Consider the following 21138-nt stretch of genomic DNA (forward strand, 5'->3'; position numbering starts at 1 on the left):
ACACCCTTTTGCCACAACAATAATCGTCATGTCTTGTCCGCATTTCTTTTTTTTAACGCGGCGACCCCGGTTCTTCCCAGTAACGAACGGCATGCGTGTTATCAGCATGACATATCTTCCCCGACAGGAAAGTAGCGGGCGCGGCGTTTTCAAGAAAGGAAACGCAAGCAAGGCATATGACGATTATCGTTGTGTTGCAGATATACACCCCAAAGGGTGTACCTTTTGTCTAAGAGTGTACACTCTTAGGCAAAGTTACACCCTTTGGCTTACCCCTTCTGCCACACAACAATAATCGTTATCTGCCTTGATGCGTTTCCTTTCTTTAACGCTGCGAGCCCGGTACTTTCCAGTAACGAACGGCACGCGCGTTATCAGCATAGAACAGTTTACACCCTTTGGAGTGCCCGTTCTTATAACGCGCGTGCCGTTCGTTACTGGAAAGTTCCGGGCTCGCAGCATTAAAGAAAGGAAGCGCATCAAGGCAGATAATGATTATTGTTGTGTGGCAGAAGGGGAAAGCCAAAGGGTGTAACTTTGCTTAAGAGTGTAGAGTTTAATAACAATAATAACGACAACAACAATAATAATACGTTACAATTGATGATTTCCTGCCTTTGTGAAACGTCAAAATGGAAGAGCCTGGTAAAATGGCCAAGGATCAAAGATTCACGTAACGATCTCCACAGATCCGTCACATTGCCCAGTTTGCTCCTGGCAGATGCTGTAAGGTAATTTATTGCAGTCTTCTTCAACGACCATTGCAGAGAGATACAGCCGAGAACTACTCATAAAGCCCGTTTCACATGGTGCGAATTTGACTGCGTTTTCGCTCTTGCGAATTTCCTATTGCGGAAAATGGGCTGTCGGGCGTGCGATTTTTTGATGTTCGGAGTGCTGAACTTACCTGCGAAAACGCACACGCGGCATGGACGGGGAACCCATCACAACGTGGATCGCAGGCACGTCACTGACCTTCCTACAACACTCAAGAAAAGTTCGCACCCTTTGAGTCGTATCTTGCCACACAATGATAATCGTCATCTGTCCTGTCCGCATTTCCTTTCTTTAACGTGGCGAACCCGGCCGGTACTTTCCAGTAAAGAACGGCATGCGCGTTATCAGCATGATATAGCATTCCCGACAAAAAAGTAGCGGGCGCGGTGCTTTCAAGAAAGGAAACGCAAGCAAGGCAGGTGATTATTGTTGTGTAGCAGAGATACACCCCAAAGGGTGTAACTTTGCCTAAGAGTGTGTAGGATTTAACGCGCCAAAACCACTTTCTGATTATAAGGCACGCCGTAGTGGAAGACTCCGGAAATTTCGGCCACTTGGGGTTCTTCAACGTGCACCTAAATCTAAGTACACGGGTGTTTTCGCCCCTAATGAAATGCGGCCACCGCGGCCGGGATTCGATTCCGCGGCGTCGTGCTCAGCAGCCCAACACCATACCCACTGAGCAACCACGGCTGGTCCGGAACCAAAGAAGTCCTCCAACAACGGTTGCTGTCGATGTGCGCATACCGCTTTCGATTGTAGGGCAGATGACAAATGCTTTAACGCTTTAGGCGTCTGCGATATATGTCGTAGCGACAAGTATATAGGCTCAAGTGAAAGCGCTGTGTGGTGTTTCGTGTGCCCGCTGTCCGTGTCATACGGTGCAGGCACTTCGACAGATTAGAAGAGGACATCCTGAGATGTATATATTTGGTGACAATTATGAATTGCACAACCTTGCGCGACACGTGAGTCTTGCTAGCAGAAGCATTCTCAAGATTTAAAAAAAAAGTGTGTTCTCTTTGCATCAAATGGAGGCCTAGTTATAAAATTTTTGTGTGACACCGCGTGCGTATATACTTCAAGCGCGCGAGACAGTCACGTGCGTCTGCGTTATATCTGTGCCAAAAGGCGATGACCAACTAATACTCCACTCAGTTATGTCTATAATGTCATGAAGACGCCACGTATGCTAAGCCTAATTTCTGCGTGGAGGACAGGCACGAGCGCGCCACGGTCACGGGTCATGGTACGGGAGATTGCAATGCAGAGAAGCCATCTTACGAGGCTTCGTGGGCTACCAACCGGTTATCGATTATGAAAACTAAAGGCTTAATTTTCGCATAAAACAACGGCTGAAATAACATATCCGATAGCAAGTTCGGTCTCGCTTCTACGCGGAGCCGTATTGGTGGCGAGGACTTGCGGAGTCGCCATCATGTCGGAAGCGCCTCGCTTGTGTAGTTTGAGGGAACGTAGCGCGCTCCTCATATAGAAGGGCAGCGGATTGGGCGAGTTGGTGTTCCGTGGTAACAATAAAATTCAAACAGCGCTAGACGACAGGACCAGAAAGAGGAGGAGAGATCAGCGCCGTGTTTGTCTCCTCCTCTTTCTGGTCCTGTCGTCTAGCGCTGTTTGAATTTTATTGTCCTCATATAGCTTTGGTTGTCGGCGCTCAATCAAAGGAACACGCGGGAGCCTTCCTGGACATGTATATAAGTACTCTCAAAACGACAGATGTTTTTTTTTTTTTTTTGTACTGTCAACACAACAATCTTGGGCAAACAGAAAGCACAGAATGGTTTACAGACGCTATATCTCTTTACCGAATACGTACAGCGAACGCCCACTGAGCGCGGTCGCCGCGATGGAGTCCTCCGAACCGGTTTCTTACGTGAAAGGTAGGCACTCGCGGAGAGCAAACCATGTGAAATATGTGCTTATGGTGGGCAGTCTGCATAACCAAATGGAGCATAAAAGACGGAAGCCTCAATGCAGCGATCGTACGCGTTCGCAGCGACCGAGTGCGTGTCTGCATCCATGTCCGCGCACACTGTTTCGCTTTCGCTGCGGACGCGTTTTCGCACCGTGCCGTGAGCTTACCGCAGCATATGAGGATTTGAGTGTACACAAGCAACCATTGTCGCGTGGATGCTATCAGAGCTGTTCAAAAATAATTTCGTTATGTCTATTAGGACGTCGACGCCTACGGCGACTTTTCATGTGCCGTCGCGACGATTTAACCTTTTTTTTCTTCTAAATTCTTGGATGTTTCAATATCATTATTTATCAAGTTGCATCGCAATGCATGCTTATCGGTCTTAGCGAGCAATTTCCCGCTGCTTGTTTTTCTTAATCCAGTACATTCACTGTTTGGTGCTAACACAAACTTGAGCATACGTCATACTATTAATGAGAAAGCTTTACTGGCCGCGAACTTGCGATTTCGCCGTGGCTATGCTCCGAGGAGGCACATGACGTCACATCACGTTCCTCGTCGTTGCGTTCGCCTCCGCTCGCTTCGCCAGCTGCGTCGCATGCCTGATGAAATGTCGGATGATTGAAAAGGAGAGCTCGCGTGCGCCGCAACCACAGTTGAGGCGGCAGTATGGACGGCGACAATTCTGATAAGCAGGAAGAGGCCTGGAATCGACATCGGAACGAGATGAAGAGGAAACGAATCGCTGCAGGAAACAGACCACCAACGCGCCGAACGACTGGCTAAACGCCGAACGTGCATAGCCAGACAACCAGACTAACCTGGACTTGCAATCAAGGCTAACCATGCTATGCCTTAGCTTTCGCTACGTATATCCTGGCATAGCCGAGCTAAGCCACTGCAATTTTTTTTAATGCGCTTCTTACCGTTCCCTTTCTATCCAAGCGAACTTGCCAGTATCTAGCATCAACAAATTCGTAGATCAAACTTCATGACATTTAGCCGGGCAGCGCACGCGGGTGTGCGTCTGAGTGCATGCTTTCTGCTACTCACTGAACATCGCTGCCCCGACGCCGTAACCGAAATCTTCCTCGCGGAAGTGCCTGCTGCACACCCAAGTTGTAGAAGATGGCTGGCTGCTTGCCGACCCGCCGTGGTTGCTCAGTGGCTATGGTGTTGGGCTGCTGAGCACGAGGTCGCGGGATCGAATCCCGGCCACGGCGGCCGCATTTCGATGGGGGCGAAATGCGAAAACACCCGTGTGCTTAGATTTAGGTGCACGTTAAAGAACCCCAGGTGGTCAAAATTTCCGGAGTCCTCCACTACGGCGTGCCTCATAATCAGAAAGTGGTTTTGGCACGTAAAACCCCAAATATTATTATTATTGGCTGCTTGCCGGTTCTAAGTTTCGCGATCCAAGCTTCACGCAGCTTCTTGTCTTGCGGCTATGTGTGAAGGGTGGCAACGGGCTTCGTTGCGTTTTGCGGCATCGAGCGGTAGCCTACCATGTTGGACACCTTCAAAGGCAGCCACTACCTATTATAGTGCGTTCAAGTGTTGTAAAGTAGAAACCCGAAGCGGGAAAATGTCTTAATCCGAATCGCAACGCAGGTGGGTCTTTAAACTTCCGTTTTCAGCTTGCTTCGGCACTATCGAAGCAGCTGAGGCGGCCGCTGTGTCCACGTGATACCTCATACAACGTCATGCCGACGGCGGCACCAGCTTTTCCAGTGGTGGAGCTCGCCCCAATGTCGTACGGGCTCTTCGCCCCTTCAAGTGCACGCTATGAGCTTGCGCAAGCAATATACAGATCTACCCAGGCACCTTCACGTACTATACACTCTTAGGCAAATGTACACCATTTGGGGTGCATCTCTGCCACCCTCTAAAAACAGTTGCACCCTTTGGGGTGTATATTTGTCCCACAACAATAATCGCCATCTGTCTTGCTCGCGTTTCCTTTCTTTAACGCTGCGAGCCCGGTACTTCCCGGTCATGAACGGCATGCGCGTTATCAGTGTGACGCAGCATTCTCGACAGGAAAGTAGCGAGCGACGAGTTTTCAAGAAAGGAAACGTAAGCAAGGCAGATGACGATTATTGTTGTGGGACAAATATACACCCCAAAGGGTGCAAATTGTTTTTACACTCTTAGAAGATTTTACACCCATTGGGGCGTATCTTGTCCCACAACAATAATCGTCATCTGTCTGGCCCGCGTTTCCTTTCTTTAACGCTGCGAGCCCGGTACTTCCCAGTCACGTACGGCATGCGCGTTATTAGTGTGACGCAGCATTCTCGACACAAAAGTAGCGAGCGCCGAGTTTTCAAGAAAGGATAAACTTAAGCAAGGCAGATAACGATTATTGTTGTGGGACAAATATACACCCCAAAGCGTGCAAGCGTTTTAAGAGTGAAGCCCCAAAGGGTGTAAACATATTTAACAGTGCACTCTTAAAGAAAATTACACCCTTTGGGTCGTATCTTGCCACAGAACAATTAGTCATCTGTCTTGTCTGCATTTCCTTTCTTTAACGCTGCGAGCCCCGTACTCCCAAAACACGAACTGCATGCGCGTTATCAGAGTGACATGGCATTCTCGAAAGCATAGTGAGCGCAGCGTTTTCAAGAACGGAAACGCAAGCAAGTCAGATGTCGATTACTGTTGTGTGGCAAATATATACCTCATTGGGTATACATTTAAGTTTGTGTACGTATAAAGCGTGTTTCTACAAAAACTTTAAGCAATATTTAAAAGTACCCTCTTAAAACAGTTGCACCCTTTGGAGTGTATATTTGTCCCACAACGATAGTCGTCATCTGCCCTGCTTGCGTTTCCTTCCTTGAAAATGCTGCGCTCGCTACTTTCCAGTCGAGAATGCTACGTCACGCTGATAACGCGCATGCCGTTCATGGCTGGGAAGTACCGGGATCGCAGCGTTAAAGAAAGGAAATGCGGCCAAGACAGATGGCGGTTATCGTTGTGGGACAAGATACGCCCCAAAGGGTGTTAACTTTTTCAGCACTCTTAGAAAAATTTACACCCTTTGGGGCGTATCTTGTCCCACAACAATAATCGTCATCCGTGCTGCCCGCGTTTCCTTTCTTTAACGCTGCAAGCCCGGTACTTTCCAGTCACGAACGGCATGCGCCTTATCAGCGCGACGCAGCATTCTCGACAGCGCCGAGTTTTCAGGAAAGGAAACGCAAGCAAGACAAATGACGATTATTGTTGTGGGACAAATATACACCCCTAAAGGTGCAACCGTTTTAAAAGTGAAGAGTGAGGAGTGCACGCTCTTTAAAAAGTCAACACCCTTTGGAGCGTATCTTATCCCACAACAATAATCGCCATCTGTCTTGCCCGCATTTCCTTTCTTTAATGCTGCGAGCCCGGTACTTCCCAGTCATGAACGGCATGCGCGTTATCAGCGTGACGTATACTATAGCATTCTCGACAGGAAAGCAGCGAGCGTAGCATTTTCAAGAAAGGAAACGCAAGCAAGGCAGAGGACGATTATTGTTGAGCGACAAACATACACACCAAAGGGTGCAACTGTTTTAAGACACTCTTAAAACGGTTGCACCCGTTGGGGTGTACATTTGTCCCACAACAATAATCGTCATCTGCAGATGACGATTATTGTTGTATTATTATTGTATTGGTTATGTTGTTATTATTATTGTAACGCGAGCAAGGCAGCCTTGCTCGCGTTTCCTTTCTTGAAAACTCGGCGCTCACTACTTTCCTGTCGAGAATGCTGCGTCACACTGATAACGCGCATGCTGTTCGTGACTGGGAAGTACCGGGATCGCAGCGTTAAAGAAAGGAAACGCGGGCAAGACAGATGACGATTATTGTTGTGGGACAAGATAAGCCCCAAAGGGTGTAAATATTTCTAAGAGTGGAGTGTTATACAAATGTACACCCATTGGGGTGTATATTTGCCACACAACGATAATCGTCATGTGCCTTGCTTGAGTTTCCTTCCTTGAAAACGCTGCGCTCGCTACTTTCCTGCCGAGAATGCTCTGTCATGCTGATAACGGGCATGCCGTTCGTTAAGAAAGGAAATGCGGACAAGACAGACGACTATTATCGTTGCGTGGCTGGCAGAAGGGTGTAATTTTGCTTAAAAGTGTAGCCGTTTTGAAATAACAAGAGGGTTCCTTTGGAGACATGCCGTCAGTGGTGGGCTGGTGGCGAGCAAGAGGTGACGCGCGTGTCCCAGCAGCGGGCAGCCAGCGCGCTGGCTGCATGGTGCAAGGACTGGCTGGCTGCCCGCGGATGGCGCACACGGCGAACGTGTAGCGTATCAAAAATTCACAGAGCGTTTGACGCATATAGCGCGGCAGAGATGGGAATTAGACGATAGTAGGCCAAGAAAATATCGTTGCACTGGCGAGCATGGCGTACGCTATCCGCTGCTCGCCGCCCACGAGGCTTGACGCGAGCCAACTTATTTGCGTGCGCTGGCAGGAAAAGTATAGGCACTACGATCGAAATCTAGAAAATCACCTTGTACTTCGTGTGCTTCATTTTTTAGCTGTACTACAGTTCTGTGCGCATTATATGTCCGCAGAACTCTGCACACATTCAGAACGTGCACGCCTCCTTAAATACGGAATAGAAAACCGCAAAACAAACGTGGCACGACTTTTTTTTTTCTTTTCAAGTTGTTCGTACACATACAGGCCAGTGCAGACAATTTCCTTCCCTAGTGAAGCTGCCTAGCTAACCCTTATCTCGACATTCTGAGCTATACTGAGGATGTTATACCACAATTTTGCACCAATGACACAACTGTCGCGCAAATTGCGTGTTTTTGAAACCAACTCTGAGGTGGTACGTGACTAATACGGGTGTCGCAGGTACTATAGAGGCTAGAAAGGAGCCTTCTAGCCTCTATACAGGTACGGCGCACTTTCGATCACGATCGAATTTCTCGGTCGCGTTAATTCCGATCCGGATGGGGCTCAATCACCGTCAAACACGCACGGTGTGAAACCGGCATAAAATTTGCAAATCGTAAATAACGGTCGCCTGGTGGCTATCAGTCGTCGGATGGTTCCAAATCGATTCTATTCCAGCGCTTGCAGCACACGCGACATTGCCTGGGGGCGCGTCGCCCGCGCGTCAGCATAAGGATACGCTGACCTTTCGTAGTATCGACCAGTGCTGTTGCGGCCCATCGCCAATCCGGAAATGGAAACGGTCTCCCATATAACTGTTGCCTCCACCGCACTTCGCGGCCGCGCACCATAACAGCACGACAAGAAAGGCTGTAGCGGAGCGAGACTCAGGTGTTCAGTTCGCCGGTCAAAGAGCGCCTTGAAAGCAGCAGCTATAGCATATTTTCTGCCTAGCCAAGGGGCAATGTCACGTTCGTTAGGTGTGCAACGGGCACAGCTGTCTGCCGCCGATCGCGGTTATGATACTCTGCAGACGCTGCTGCGATTCTTGTGGAGACGGAACGCGCGACACTTTCTGCCCTACCACCACTTGAGAGCAAATTTGAAAAAGTGAATTTGGTAAAGGGTTCTTCCTTTGTTAAAAAGAAGAGTAAGCCAAACTGAAAAAAAACAAAACAAAATTGTTGAAGGACATGGCTACGTACTCTATTTCATTTGTATGACCAAGATATTGACATGGCAAAAAACTGCCATGTTACACCAATCACCTGAATAGAGTTGTAATAGAGACCTTTCAGTGATTTTTGGATATAGCGAAGTGAAGCTGTGTTTTGCGTCAGTGAAGAGTCAGTCTTTGTCTCCAAAGAGACAAATGCACAAAAGTACTGCTGATCCAGATGCGCTGCCACTGCAGTGTCAGGAGTAATCCATTTAAGATGCACCACGAGGAGCTTTCAAAGGATTCAAGGGAAGCCACGGTGGGTGATGAAGGTGAGGTTTATTGGTGAGGCAAATAGACACACACACACAATTGCACAGTGGAGAAGGTAGGAGGCGCATTGAGTAGATTTCAGTGGGCTTCTGGATCGTCTTCTAGCACACTCTCCTGGCTGCCAGCTGCATACTGTGAATGAGTGAGAGAAAAATGAAAATGAATCAGAAGTTGGCTACTCTACTCAAATCTTAAGATATCTCAGCTGTTCAACACTGACTGGCAATTTTGTCACAGTACTTTGTGTGCTATAAAAACAATGATATATGCTTTTTATGAAATACTGTAGTAGGCAGTAGTATTTGCTTTCTCATGCCCTAATGCCACCATAATTTTACCTGCCACAACAATAGTACACTGCTGGTGCCAATGTTCAACCAACATTTTACAATCTGGGGCCAATGATGCCCAATGCATATGCTGGCCCTGCTTGCTGCACGGCTAGGGAAGCTGCTGCATGTAGCTATACCCATGGTGTCAAAATGAAGGAACTAGAATAATGTGCCATCTTACTGGAACATATTGCCAAATTATGCATGTAAACATCACAAAACCAGCTTTTTGTTCCCGTTTATATTGTGTTCACATACAGGCCTGCTTCCTCCGGCGTCACAATAACCAGACCCTTGGGGTTTTATGTGCTAAAACCATGATACAACTATGTGGCACACCGTAGTGGGGGACTCCATGCCAATTTTGTCCACCTAGGGTTTTTTAATGTGTACCCAATGCACGGTACATTGGTGTTTTTGCATTTTGCTCCTATTGAAATGTGACTGTGGTGGCTGGGATATTATCATGTGACCTCTGGCTTAGCAGTGCAAGGACCTCTTTAAATATACATGCCAAATGCCAAGTTGGAAGGTAAAGCCTATGACATCTACTGCCAGCTTTTACATGGTGACTGCTATTTTGACTGGCTCACCTTGTCGCCATAGACGGCCGCCTTTACTGATCTACGATGAGCACACCTTGCTGCCCACCATTGGTGCCCTTTGCACAGTTTATGAAGTTGGCTGAACAAAGGTGCCATTTTCTTTTTACGCAAGTGGCTCTAGTTGTACAAGCAAAATGCAGTAACATGGCCAGAAACTGCAGAAAAAAAGTCCCATTAAGACGGTATGCTATGCCGAGTAAAATTCTGAGAAGTTAACGCCACGCAAGTGTTTCATTTTCTTTCAAAAGTGAAGATAGTTGCAATCAACTTTTATATTTGACAATGCACTCAATGTCAGCTTTATTCCAAGACAGTTTATGTATCCTGAAAGCATCCAACAAAACAGCTGTTCCAACCGCACGTTCAGCTAACTGGTTAATGTTGTCTATAATAGTGGCACCACAATGCAGCAATGCTACCATTTTTTTCCACAGAGTGAAACAATGTTAACTGAACACAAACATATCTTGCTGTGTATTCTGATTATATATTTGCTGAAACTGGTATTAGGCACAGGGTCCCTGCAAGTGGGTATGTTATGCATACTAGCTGCCTTCAATTTTACAGAAAACATACACCACAAATTTTGTAATTACAATGAATTACTGATTATCATACATCATCCTGCTACCTGCAGTCAAAACAGATTATCATCTACTCTGTCTATTTCATGCTATTTCGTGCTCTTTCATGACTACAGCCACCCCTGAAATACAAGATTACTGACATTTTCATTTGTCTATGTTATTAAGGGCTAATTGTTAAAACATATAGCCTAGCTTGCACCATGCCTTCAGTCACTAAACCCATGTTATTGTTACTGTTAAATTTTTTTTTTGTTTCAGGCTCACAGAGGCAGGAACATGACGAAAAAAAAAACAAAAAAAACTTTTTATGAGTGGGAGCCTAAGCCAGTGATCAGATAACCTCAGAGATAATACACAGAAAAAGCTGCAGAGGAAGGTGAATTTATAGGAAGCATTTAGTGGCAATCAACACATGTGTCCATGATTGTTGTGTAACTACAGCAAAAGCATTCTCAAAGGCTCCCCTGCCCTTCCCACTACCGTGGGATGCCAACATGCAGTTGGCTCTGGTTTGCCTGGCATGTTTGCGATATCATCCGGCGCACCAGAGGACAGTGCAAGAATGCTTCTTGCTTCATTGTCGTCATGCCCAGTCACTGACTCTAGGGACAAGAGAGTGACACCACTGCAAGCTCAACATGCAGGAATTGCATGGCCAAGCACACACCACAAGTCCATAATGCTTGAGGATGTCCATCTTGCACATGGGGCACGAGCGCTGCTCGAGTAGCCACGGGTCCACACATGGCTTGTGAAATGAGTGGCGGCAGGGCAGCAAGCGGACCAGTTCTCCCGGCCGCAGGGGCTCGATGCAGACGGCACAGCACTCGGACTCTTGCTCGCCTGGCCGCAGCGTCTGCACTGGAATGCGGTCCAGCGCCTTCTGTGCAGCACTGCATAGCCGCCTCTGCGATTACCCACCGACTTGGAGTTAGTGAATGGCAGTGTCGCTAATCTACGACAATGATTACCGACCAAAACCCTGCACGTTAAAAAAGAAGCGAGAGATAAACATGCACAGCAGGACAGCCAGTGACTGCTGAATAAATTTTGTTGAAAGACACCAGACTTCTGTAGTCATTGTCAAGAATTAACAGCATAACTGTGTATAGCCATGACAAGTTTGCTTAAAGCTATTACAGAATAAAGATGATTTCCAGCTACTGCTGTTTTGTTAGCCAGCTCCATCTTATGCCGGCTAATTTCTCATCACACTATCTAATTCCTCGACTGGATGCACATGAAGGCGTAAAATCTATGATCAGACTTGCTTATTCAGCATTCAGACACAGTATTCCTTTATCAGGAAACACAATGGAAGAGACAATGGCATGCTCATCCTTTGCTTTTCTTACGAAGCACATCTGTGATGCAGAGTAATCCCGAGAATTATTTTCTAAGAAACTAATTTGTATCCCTAATTCATAGCTTTATATTTGAGCTCTTTTTGAGATGTCCACTCTAAGAATCTCACACTTTGCTATACTACTACTGTATTCAGTTCATGCTCACAGCGACTGTAACAAGAGAAAAATGCTATCTATATGTTCATGCGTGACATAAAATGTGTAACTTGCATGTAATCTTGATACATGCAGTTGAGAGAATGTTTTGTTGCATGTCTTGCAATGCTCCAATAGCAAATTTGTTCTATTATGAAGATAAATCAATGGTTCTCGCATCCTAAAACAAATTAAAGTCTGTGCTGGTGGTGAATAAGCTCGAAGATCATGTTTCTAATTAGAGGTGCGCTTGCATACAAATGCACCAAATGCGGCTTGTGCATGGCGAGTGTGCATCCAATATTTTTAGGAGAGGGATTTCACTCCTGGTGTATCCAGTATCCCCAAAACAATGTTTCAAGCACTGGCTAAGCAAGGTTATCTTGGTCTTCAGTGCATTTCCTAGAGCACCAGTACTTACAGATGAGCAAACTGTGACTACCACAGATTCATTGATAAAAACGTCTATGCAACATTACTTACTGCGCTGGCCACTGACTACAATGTGTCGCAATTTAGCGCCGAGACACTCTGTGGCTTTGCACAGAAAAGTGATCAACAGTGGCTGAGCAAGACAATTAAGTTCCCAGCCTGGAGCTGGTTCAGCAAGAATACAAGTACCCTTGTGGAAATATTGGCTCTAGGTTGAAGTTACAGCTGTTAGCTGTGAACCTCCCAGTGAACCTCTGTCTTGGTTGGATTTGTGTAGTAAAGTGTTACACGTAGCTATTGGCCTCCATGAGCAGCTGGCTGTATACCTCAACGTCTGTTTAGAATAGAGCTGTTAATTAGAAGCATGCAGCTGGCTTTTTCTGTTCCTCTGAGTATTTCTTGCATCAGCTGTGTTTAATCTATCAGCCCGAACACAGGCGCAGTTAGGAGGAGAGCACTGACCGCAAGCAGGTCCTTGGCATGGATGTACCGAAATCGCTGTACATAGTAGAAGACGAGCCAGGCGAGGGAGATGATCATGAGGATGATGAAGGAGACAGAGACGAAGAGCACTGAGGTACGGTTGATGCTTGGGTAGGGGAAGGGTCGGTGGCTGCCCACTGACATTTGCATCACCACACGTGTACCATTGTCCACCAGGCCTGCTATTTGCTGCCCCTTCTCCCGGCCAATCAGCACCGAGATCAGCTGGGACACTGCACAGGCAGCATTGTGTTCAGCAAGTCAGTCAACCTGTCATTCTGGAGGTTGCCTGAGCGAATAACTACAGCAACGCAAGGCACTGACATATCCGTCATGACGTTTCACTCATATCTATTGCCTTTAGGAAGCAAAGGCTCAGCTTTACATGCTCGCTGTGTTTGTCAGCCTAGAAAGCAAATATGTAATTGTAACCGTATATGCCAACACTGAAGTTGGTGCAGTGCTTAAATGATGCACTGCTTTTGTCCATTAAGGCTGGCAAACACCACAATTCACAGGTGCTTTGTACAACACAGCCATTGTGTGTCAAAATAGCTCGGAAAAGACGAAGCCCCACCAGTGCGTAAAACATGGCTATATCTTTGTGCAATGATGCAGCATTAAACTGATTGGAAACAAGTATTTTGTAATAATAGTTTCTCAAGGATCACCTGCGGCCTTTCTTTTTTTTGCAAAAGAAAAAGCAAAGGCCCCTACACCGCAAACAACTGGAGTTTCATAAGATGCATGGTTTAAATAAATCTGACACTCATTTAATGATTGGTCAAGACAGTCTATAAAGGTGCAGACAGCTTGCTATGATGTCATTGCGGCCATCATAATGGAGGACCACTTGCATTGCAAAATTATGTGCCTTAATACAATTTGCTTATTCGCAGCTTATGTGCAGAAGTACCAAGATAGCTGTGAAAAGGGTTCCAATATGGGATCTGTGACGTCACATACCAGCCGCACATAGTCAAATGAGATCTTTATGGAGTTCTCAAGTAGGCTATGCAAGGGGCCTAACAACGTATACACACTGGTTCGGCGAGTGTGCAGCAGCTATGCCAAACGGTGCGGCCGCAGAAACGTAGCAATTGTTCCATGTTTTGTTAGCCTCTTCAGCACCGGTAAATCTAGAGCTCCACCCCCAAAGCTACCGTGGACCCACCCCTCATACTCAGCAACACAGCGTACACGATTCTGCTGGGTGCACAAGCATTAATTCTTACACCTGCAGCCTTCAATGTTTTGTAAGCAACCCTAAATAAAGCAAAATGGCAAAATTCTGATACAAAGCAAGCAGTATTACCGCAAAGCCGGATATCATTAAAAGTCAGAGTTACAAATAGGGTAATGTTCCTTTGCGTTATAACACCTTAATTCCTGTTCTAAAATTTGAATACAAAATTACAGGACACAACAGAAACTTAAAAAGGCCCACATTTTATGACAAAAATTTGCGGAGCATGCCTACTTAATCATAAAATAAGAGAATGTTCCAAAGCTTTGGAACATGTCACTGCTGATGGAAACACAAGACGTTGAGACTCCAGATACTACAGTAGCCAGCCAACAAATTGCTCTGAAATGTTAAAAATAAAAACGACTAAAACATCTAGCAAGAGTTTGAGCTGTCTTGTTAATTTCGTGCACCCATCAGACGTACTAGACTCCTAATAAACAAACTGATGAAAGGCACAGGCACTGTGCAGAGGTGTCCGAGGTAGAAGAATAAATAAAAACACACACACACACACACACACACACACACACACACACACACACACACACACACACACACACACACACACACACACACACACACACACACACACACACACACACACACACACACAGAGAGAGAGAGAGAGAGAGAGAGCTTCGATGCTCCAGCAAGTGAATTGATACATGGCTCTTGCTTTCCATGTTGTGGTTATGAGAATTGGGCTTGTATTTTTGGTTGATCCCTTTCGGGCATTATTTTCCTTTTGTGCAATGTCATGCCCTGTGCAACGTCTCACTGGAGTAACGAGCATGCAATCAATGGCTCAGCAAATCACTGTGCACCGAAAGTGATCAGTCAAGAATATGGTCTATGTTTATTGTCAGTAACTTGACACAAGGGATTCACTACTGTGCAATATGTTAAAGATGTCCCGATTTTTCTGAGGAAGAAATAGAAAGAAAATATTAAAAAAAAAGAGGCTCCTAAAATTTTCTTTTACAAAGTTCCAAGAAAGTGTATATGCTACTTGGGCTACAATCTGAGCTGCATGTTATTATGACCTCATGCCACTGGAATAAACATGCCACCAAAAATTACTACAAGACTGGAGATGGTTCCTGGATGTCTAGGTTTCGCAACAACAGTGCATTCAACATTCAACTGCTTTACTACAACCTGGACGCCAACAAGAACAAGAACCTCTGGCCAGCTTTTCAATCCTGCTCTTGTAACGTGTTAACCTGCAATACATATAAGATACAAAGGCTCTTTTTCAGACATCTAATGCTAAGATGTGTGTCAGCACTAGAAAAGCAAATGTGCATTCAAAGATTATAGCTGCAATGCACACTGATAGTTCTCTGTAGTGAAGACAATATATATGCCATGTACCTTTGGGACACACTAAATGAAGTATCCACCTTGAACAGCAAACGTTCATATTTACATGCTCACTTGACGATCCTGCATGTGAACATTTTCAGCACTGAGAGTACTGCTTGTTTACGCAAACAAGTCCGTTAACCATCTGCAAAGCAAAAGAACAAGAGGATATATCCAAAGGCGTTACATTCTCATGATACATTATAACAAATACCTGCGCCACACAGTTAAATGCTATTAAGAGTCTATAGGACCTTAAGGAAGGGAACCGAGGGACCCGATTGTTATTAATCACATCATAAGAAGCCAACAAACAAAGGTACCGAAGACAACATAGGGGAAATTACTTGTACTTGCTAACTGAATTAAAGAAAGGATTTATAACAAATAAATGGAAATTAAAGTGGATAAAAAAACAACTGGTCACAGGTCGGATAGGAACCTATGTCTTTGCATTACATGTGCATCACACTGCGGTAGCTCAAATGGCAAGAGCATCGCACACATAATGCGAAGACGCGGGTTTGTATCCCACCTGCGGCCAGTTGCTTTTTCATCGACTTTCATTTCCACTTATTTATTATTTGTTTCTTTAATTCAATTAGGAATCACAAGTAATTTCCTCTATGTTGTCCTTGGTCTCTTTGTTTGTTGGCTTCTTATAGGACCTGGAGTTTCTTAGTATCGTTATATCTAAAGTAGCTACAAACGTGGACATTGAATTACCTTAATTGTTGCAATTGCGATACCTGCAGTGAGTGCAGGAAGTTTGTTTCCCAATCGTAATATCACGAAAAGAAATTATTTGGCAGGCAAAAGTTCAGGAAGTGCTGCTAAAAACATTGACTGGCATATTTCATGAAGAAATATATCAAATTACTTCAGAAATGTATTTATTATGTGCAGCTGTAACTGTTAACGGGACAGACAACCATACAGAACATGAATCGAGGTAGCCCCACTGATGGAATGATTTCCTATCGTAGTGGCCAAAATTAGCCATGTTTTTGTCATTAAACGTGGATTCATATTTTTAATCCATCACTGAAAGTCGCGAAAAATTACCTTTGGCACCTCACAAAGCAAAAACATGAAGCTGCATAAGAGGTCCAGCCTGTGACCGTCTATTAGTGTACACGGTTACTGGTATGTTTATTAGTATTGGAATGCAGTATACTTTTTATTATTATAAGTTTTTCCTGACTTACAATATGCAGATAAGCCTTTGTTTGTAGTGAGCAGAAAAGTCGTGCTGCTTTTTTGCCTTCGTTTCCGCTGAGTTGGCTTGGCTCATCTATTGACAGAACAACGATGACGGGGGCCAGCCAGCCATGATGTAGGGGTGTACTTGGGGAAAAACGTGGTATAAATATGAGAAATGTCTGTACAACCACGCGAACTTATAGCACCAGCTTTTTTATTTTCCAAAGTGATCGAAAAAGGTCAAAATGTAGGTGGTTAGTCACAGTCACACTCACTCCCGTGAAAGCACAATGGTGGGCGGCTTTCACAATTTGTGAGGCGGGCTATTGACATCGGTCTCACTTCTCCGCGTTGCTGGATGTCGGACTCTTACTTTTTAGAGGCTGCTCAGATCGAAAAATGCTGCTTACTAAATATCCATGCGCTTTTGGAAGTAACTGCTGCAGATGTAAACACTACCGAGGGTGAGCTTTGCATTGCGCCATAAAAACTAGGACCTTAAAGAGCAGTTGTCAGTCCCTTCAACTTGGGAGCGAGAGCATGCATTTGATAGCTGAATGCATTACATTGCAAGTGGCATTAACTTTTAATGCCATAAAGCATGTCTGTGTAGCACTGCATGAACATTAATCGGTGTATTGTATGTAGTTTACTGCAGGCATGTCATTGTTGCACCCAGCCGTAACTTTTAAGGTATGAAACAGTTAATGTTATTTTATGTGTCTATGTGGCATGGGCATTAACGCGACAAGCCTACTCTGTGTTCAATTATGAATTTGTATGCCAGGGTAAAACAATGCACTTTGTTATATGGTAAAGCTGCCTTTTCCAGTGACTTTATATCTGTGCCACACGGGCGAGGTTAATGCCATTAAAAGTTTAAGACAAGTTTATTAATGCCATTATATTTCGATCACTGCTACACGCGCATACTTAATGGCATTAAGCACTGCAATAGCAATAGCTGCAGTGAAACGGTTAAGTTTGCTTGCCAATCCTAATACAATAAAAAACAGTTATCTAGGGAGCAGATGTTTAAGAAATGGCATCAGAAACATTAATCGGCGTATTGTATGTAGTTTACTTCAGGAATGTCATGGTTGCAACCAGCCGTAAACTGTCTGAAGCCAAAGCTAGCTCGACGGCCAATCCATAGTGTAGCCAAAGCATTGAAATTGGAAAAATAGCACTCACAGTTCCAAAGCTCTCAAGCAGCGATCCTGAAGAATTTGACCATGTGCTCCAGTTTGTTCTGGCATGCATCGAGAAATTTGAAGGCTTCAGTATGAGGCCAACAAGGCAAGGAGCCGCCGCTGTGAAATTGAACAGCTTCTGCTGGCTAACGCACTCACGATTAGTGCTGTAGCCGTGAGTAGTCGCAAGATCGCCTGCTGATTTCTACGAAAATAAAGAGCTCCTTTTAAAAAAGTTAAGACTATATTAGTTGCTTTTATCTACAAGTTTGCTTAATATCGTGAGAATATGGTCACTACAGCCACGGCGGGGACATTGTAAACGAGAGTACACATTCGACAGCCAAGTAAGTTGTAATAATTGTAAGAACGCACTACGCTGCGAGAAATAGCAATTGTTTAAAGAAAGTGAAAAATATATTAACTGTTATTCGGTAAGAATCCATTTAGTCTCGTCAGTATGTGGAGACTTTGGAACGAGAGTACGCATTTGATGGCCAAAAGTGAGTTACGAGAACGCACTACGTCGCGAATGGCATTAAGCTTTAACACCATTAAGCGTGTCCATGTGGCACCCCGTGAATGACATTAAAGTTTAAGGCACTAGCCAGTTAATGTCATTTTCTGTGCCCTGCTTCCTTGGGCAAAGTAATGCATAAATAGTGTGACTCTTTACTGAACACAGCTAAAGGACGTCTGCTGAGTGCTCACTTTATGTGGATCTATATAGCTAAAACATAAGTCTTTTGAAAGAAAAAATATTTCTGCAATGCACTTTGTGGTGTGTTGTATCTGCAGAACTTCATAAAAGAGACATGTAAGCTTGGTCATATCCAATATTCAATTCCAGGAAATTCATAACTCTTGACCATACCAACACGAGACGACTGTCCTGTGTAAATTGTCTCCATGTAGTAAAGAGAGCATAAAATGTAGGTATCAAAGGGCAGCAAAAGTTTACCAAAGGTTTAAGCTGTGCTCACTGAAGTTGCTGTTAACATGAACATGTTGGAAATAGCACAACAGCGTCTATCGTTATGATGACCACATTAAATTGTCCCCACAGCTCTGCTATAACCCTGCCGAAATATCGATCATGAAAGAATAGTTAAAATGTGCCAGATAACCGTAACATCCCGCGTACACTAGACAGGTTCGTTCAGACGACAGCACCGCGGCTTTAAAATGCCACACTGAGTACGTAAAATGAAAATCGCGGATAGCAGCTGTACAGCGCGGGGACCCCTCGAGATAGGCATTTCCGCTGGTCGTTTCCGGAGGATGTTTTACGCTCATCCCTGCCCATCTCGTTTACTGCCAGAATCTTGAGGGCGAGTGAAACGGGTGAAAATGGGAATTAAGCCAACATACCACAGTATATAGGAGGAAACCTTTCATTTCCTTGTACTACATCAAGAATCACTACCTTCGAACCTTCCGTCGGCGCATGCCTTTTCCTGATCACACTATTCTCTGTCCCGGGACCGTATTCGTGCCAAACCAAAAAAACATTGCTGCTGCAATGAAAGCGTGCAGTGCTAGGCAGGAAAGCCGATTCTCGGGTGCTAACCGCTTGCGCGCGAGTGGCGAGCAGAAAGTCTTTCGTTGGAAGAGCGGCCGCAACCAAGGCCTCGGGTGGGCCGACGCGCAGAGAAGCGATCGATGGCGGCTCCCACCTTTGTGGCGCATCTTGAGCAGTCGGCCGCTGACGCCTGGCCCAGGTCCCGCCGCACCGCTGTAAAGCACGGCTCCGGACGCGTTGGTGTTGGCTGCGTGGCGCATCTTGACCGACTCGACGCAGTTGCCGTGCTGTATGAGCGCGATCCAGGGCTCCTGCGGGATGGAGGCTGCGTCCAGCGGCGAGCAGGCGTCGTGCGCCGTGAAGTTCCCACTCGTCACGTGCACCACTACCCCGCTCACGGAGCCCAGCTTGCCCGCGCTGTAGTAGCGGCCCAGTTCCTCGCGCTCAGAGACGAGCTGACCCGTGGCTGGGTGCACGTACGTCAGATTGATCACAGCCGTATAGTACTCGTCCACATCCTGCGTCAAGTCCGCACGAACCCAGGGAAGCAGTAGAACAGTCACTAGAACTCCGCACGGCCGACCGCCCATGCTCGGACGACGACGCGGATGGCGGTGGCCGCGAGCGACGCCGCCTGACGACGACAACGGGGCGTTCTGCTGTGCAGCTTGTTTATTTGCTGCACGGAGCGTTGGGCAAGATGCCCTGGCAAGGAATACCCACGGCTCGCTAAGGTAGTAGCGGCGCGCTAAACTGATTTCGTGTTTACGTCGAGATTCATGCGTAGGTTCTTAACGAGTTCTGGCCGCTCGGTCCCCCACCGCGATGTACGCGTACTGCGACTTTGCTTTGGTTCGACGGCTCGAGAAGAACGCTGCAGTGTCACAGTTTTCATCGTAGCGAACTTGAGTCTAGCTCGCCAGCTTCGATCATGCAGCACTTACACGTGAAAAATCCCGCGTCGCGTAGCATTATTCAGTACTGCGGCTGCCGTACACGCCCGGAAATAGCTGCAGTGCGGCACGGACACACCTTCATGCAGTGTCACATTGTTCACGTAAGGCACCAGTGCTACATATGGCCTAAATTCACTTCCAGCAGGCAAATGAACCGCGTAGCTTTTGAAGAACTTAACAGGGGCGGAACAAAGAACAGCAGACGACGTTCGCAACTCAACCCGACAACGCAAACCACCCGACTGGCGGTCATTTCAACGCTAGTAGCGCTAGTGGCGCAAGTGACGAATACAGAAACGCTACTTTTGCCCGTTTGAGGGCGCCAGCATCGTTAAAGTTAACTGCAAATGCATACACACAAATTAGAGCTCACTAGATTTCACTTTTGTATTTCCTTACTGTATTCATAGCATATAATTCGAACTAACAAACAGCATGCGCGTCCAAAGTTCGCGCAGCCTATTCTCGTGTTCGCAGCGTGTTTAGCAGCACCAAAGCGGGACAGAAAAATTTCTAGGTGGCTTTGGCAGCACGCGCTCTCAAGAGAAAGCGTTCTATCCCTCCTATGGACATAACGTTTCAAGGAGCAACTTGGTATCACTCCAAAATAATGTATGTCCAGCCATTTGCAACGAGCGCAAGGTTAAAAAGTATATTTGCACACACTGTGTCATGTGCTTCCATGGGAATGCCGAACAAGGGAGCTGCTAACTGCCGGAAGCTGCATCATGAATTTCAGCTACGCGATCAAGCAGATTAACGGATGCACACCGTGCATAAATCGGGCCTGCCTACGGCTCGCGCGCTCCCTTGCTCCATGTCAGGGCGTCTACCTATACTAGATTGACGAGTCGGGCTACGTATTCTAGGGATTCACAAACTCGTAGCCATGACTTTTTTTTTTCAGGGAACGGGGAAAGGAGGGGGGTAGCCGGCAGCCCCCCCCCCCCCCCCCCCCCTTTTCCGGCTACGCCACTGCTCGGGAACGGGGAAAGGCGATTATTCAATTCCTCTGAGTGACGAAGTAGATTGCTTTTCATCCCTCCACATCCACAAAAGCTGGCGGCTTGTAGGTCTAACAGGCCGCCA

At 46.1% G+C, this 21138-nt stretch overlaps 1 protein-coding gene across 1 annotated transcript; it reads right to left on the bottom strand.

The window, feature by feature from the left end:
• Nucleotides 1–8607: 8607 nt before the first annotated feature.
• Nucleotides 8608–20267, bottom strand: gol (ring finger protein goliath). The gene is made up of 4 exons (XM_075688838.1): nt 19248–20267; nt 12541–12794; nt 10812–11051; nt 8608–8752 (listed from the first exon to the last, which is right to left on the bottom strand). The coding sequence occupies exons 1-4, from the start codon at nt 19681–19683 to the stop codon at nt 8699–8701; spliced, it is 984 nt and encodes a 327-aa protein (XP_075544953.1). The 5' UTR covers nt 19684–20267; the 3' UTR covers nt 8608–8698.
• Between the last annotated feature and the right edge of the window lie 871 nt (nt 20268–21138).

This window comes from Dermacentor variabilis, chromosome 4, assembly GCF_050947875.1.
Source record: "Dermacentor variabilis isolate Ectoservices chromosome 4, ASM5094787v1, whole genome shotgun sequence".
Taxonomy (NCBI): Eukaryota; Metazoa; Arthropoda; class Arachnida; order Ixodida; family Ixodidae; genus Dermacentor; species Dermacentor variabilis.

Coding starts and splice junctions, on each gene's coding strand:
- gol (XM_075688838.1), bottom strand. CDS start 19,683: ATGGGCGGTCGGCCGTGCGGAGTTCTAGTGACTGTTCTACTGCTTCCC. Junction 11,052..12,540: donor ATGCCAAGGACCTGCTTGCG/GTCAGTGCTCTC, acceptor GGGTAATCGCAG/AGGCGGCTATGCAGTGCTGC. Junction 8,753..10,811: donor TCAAGCATTATGGACTTGTG/GTGTGTGCTTGG, acceptor ACTCATTCACAG/TATGCAGCTGGCAGCCAGGA.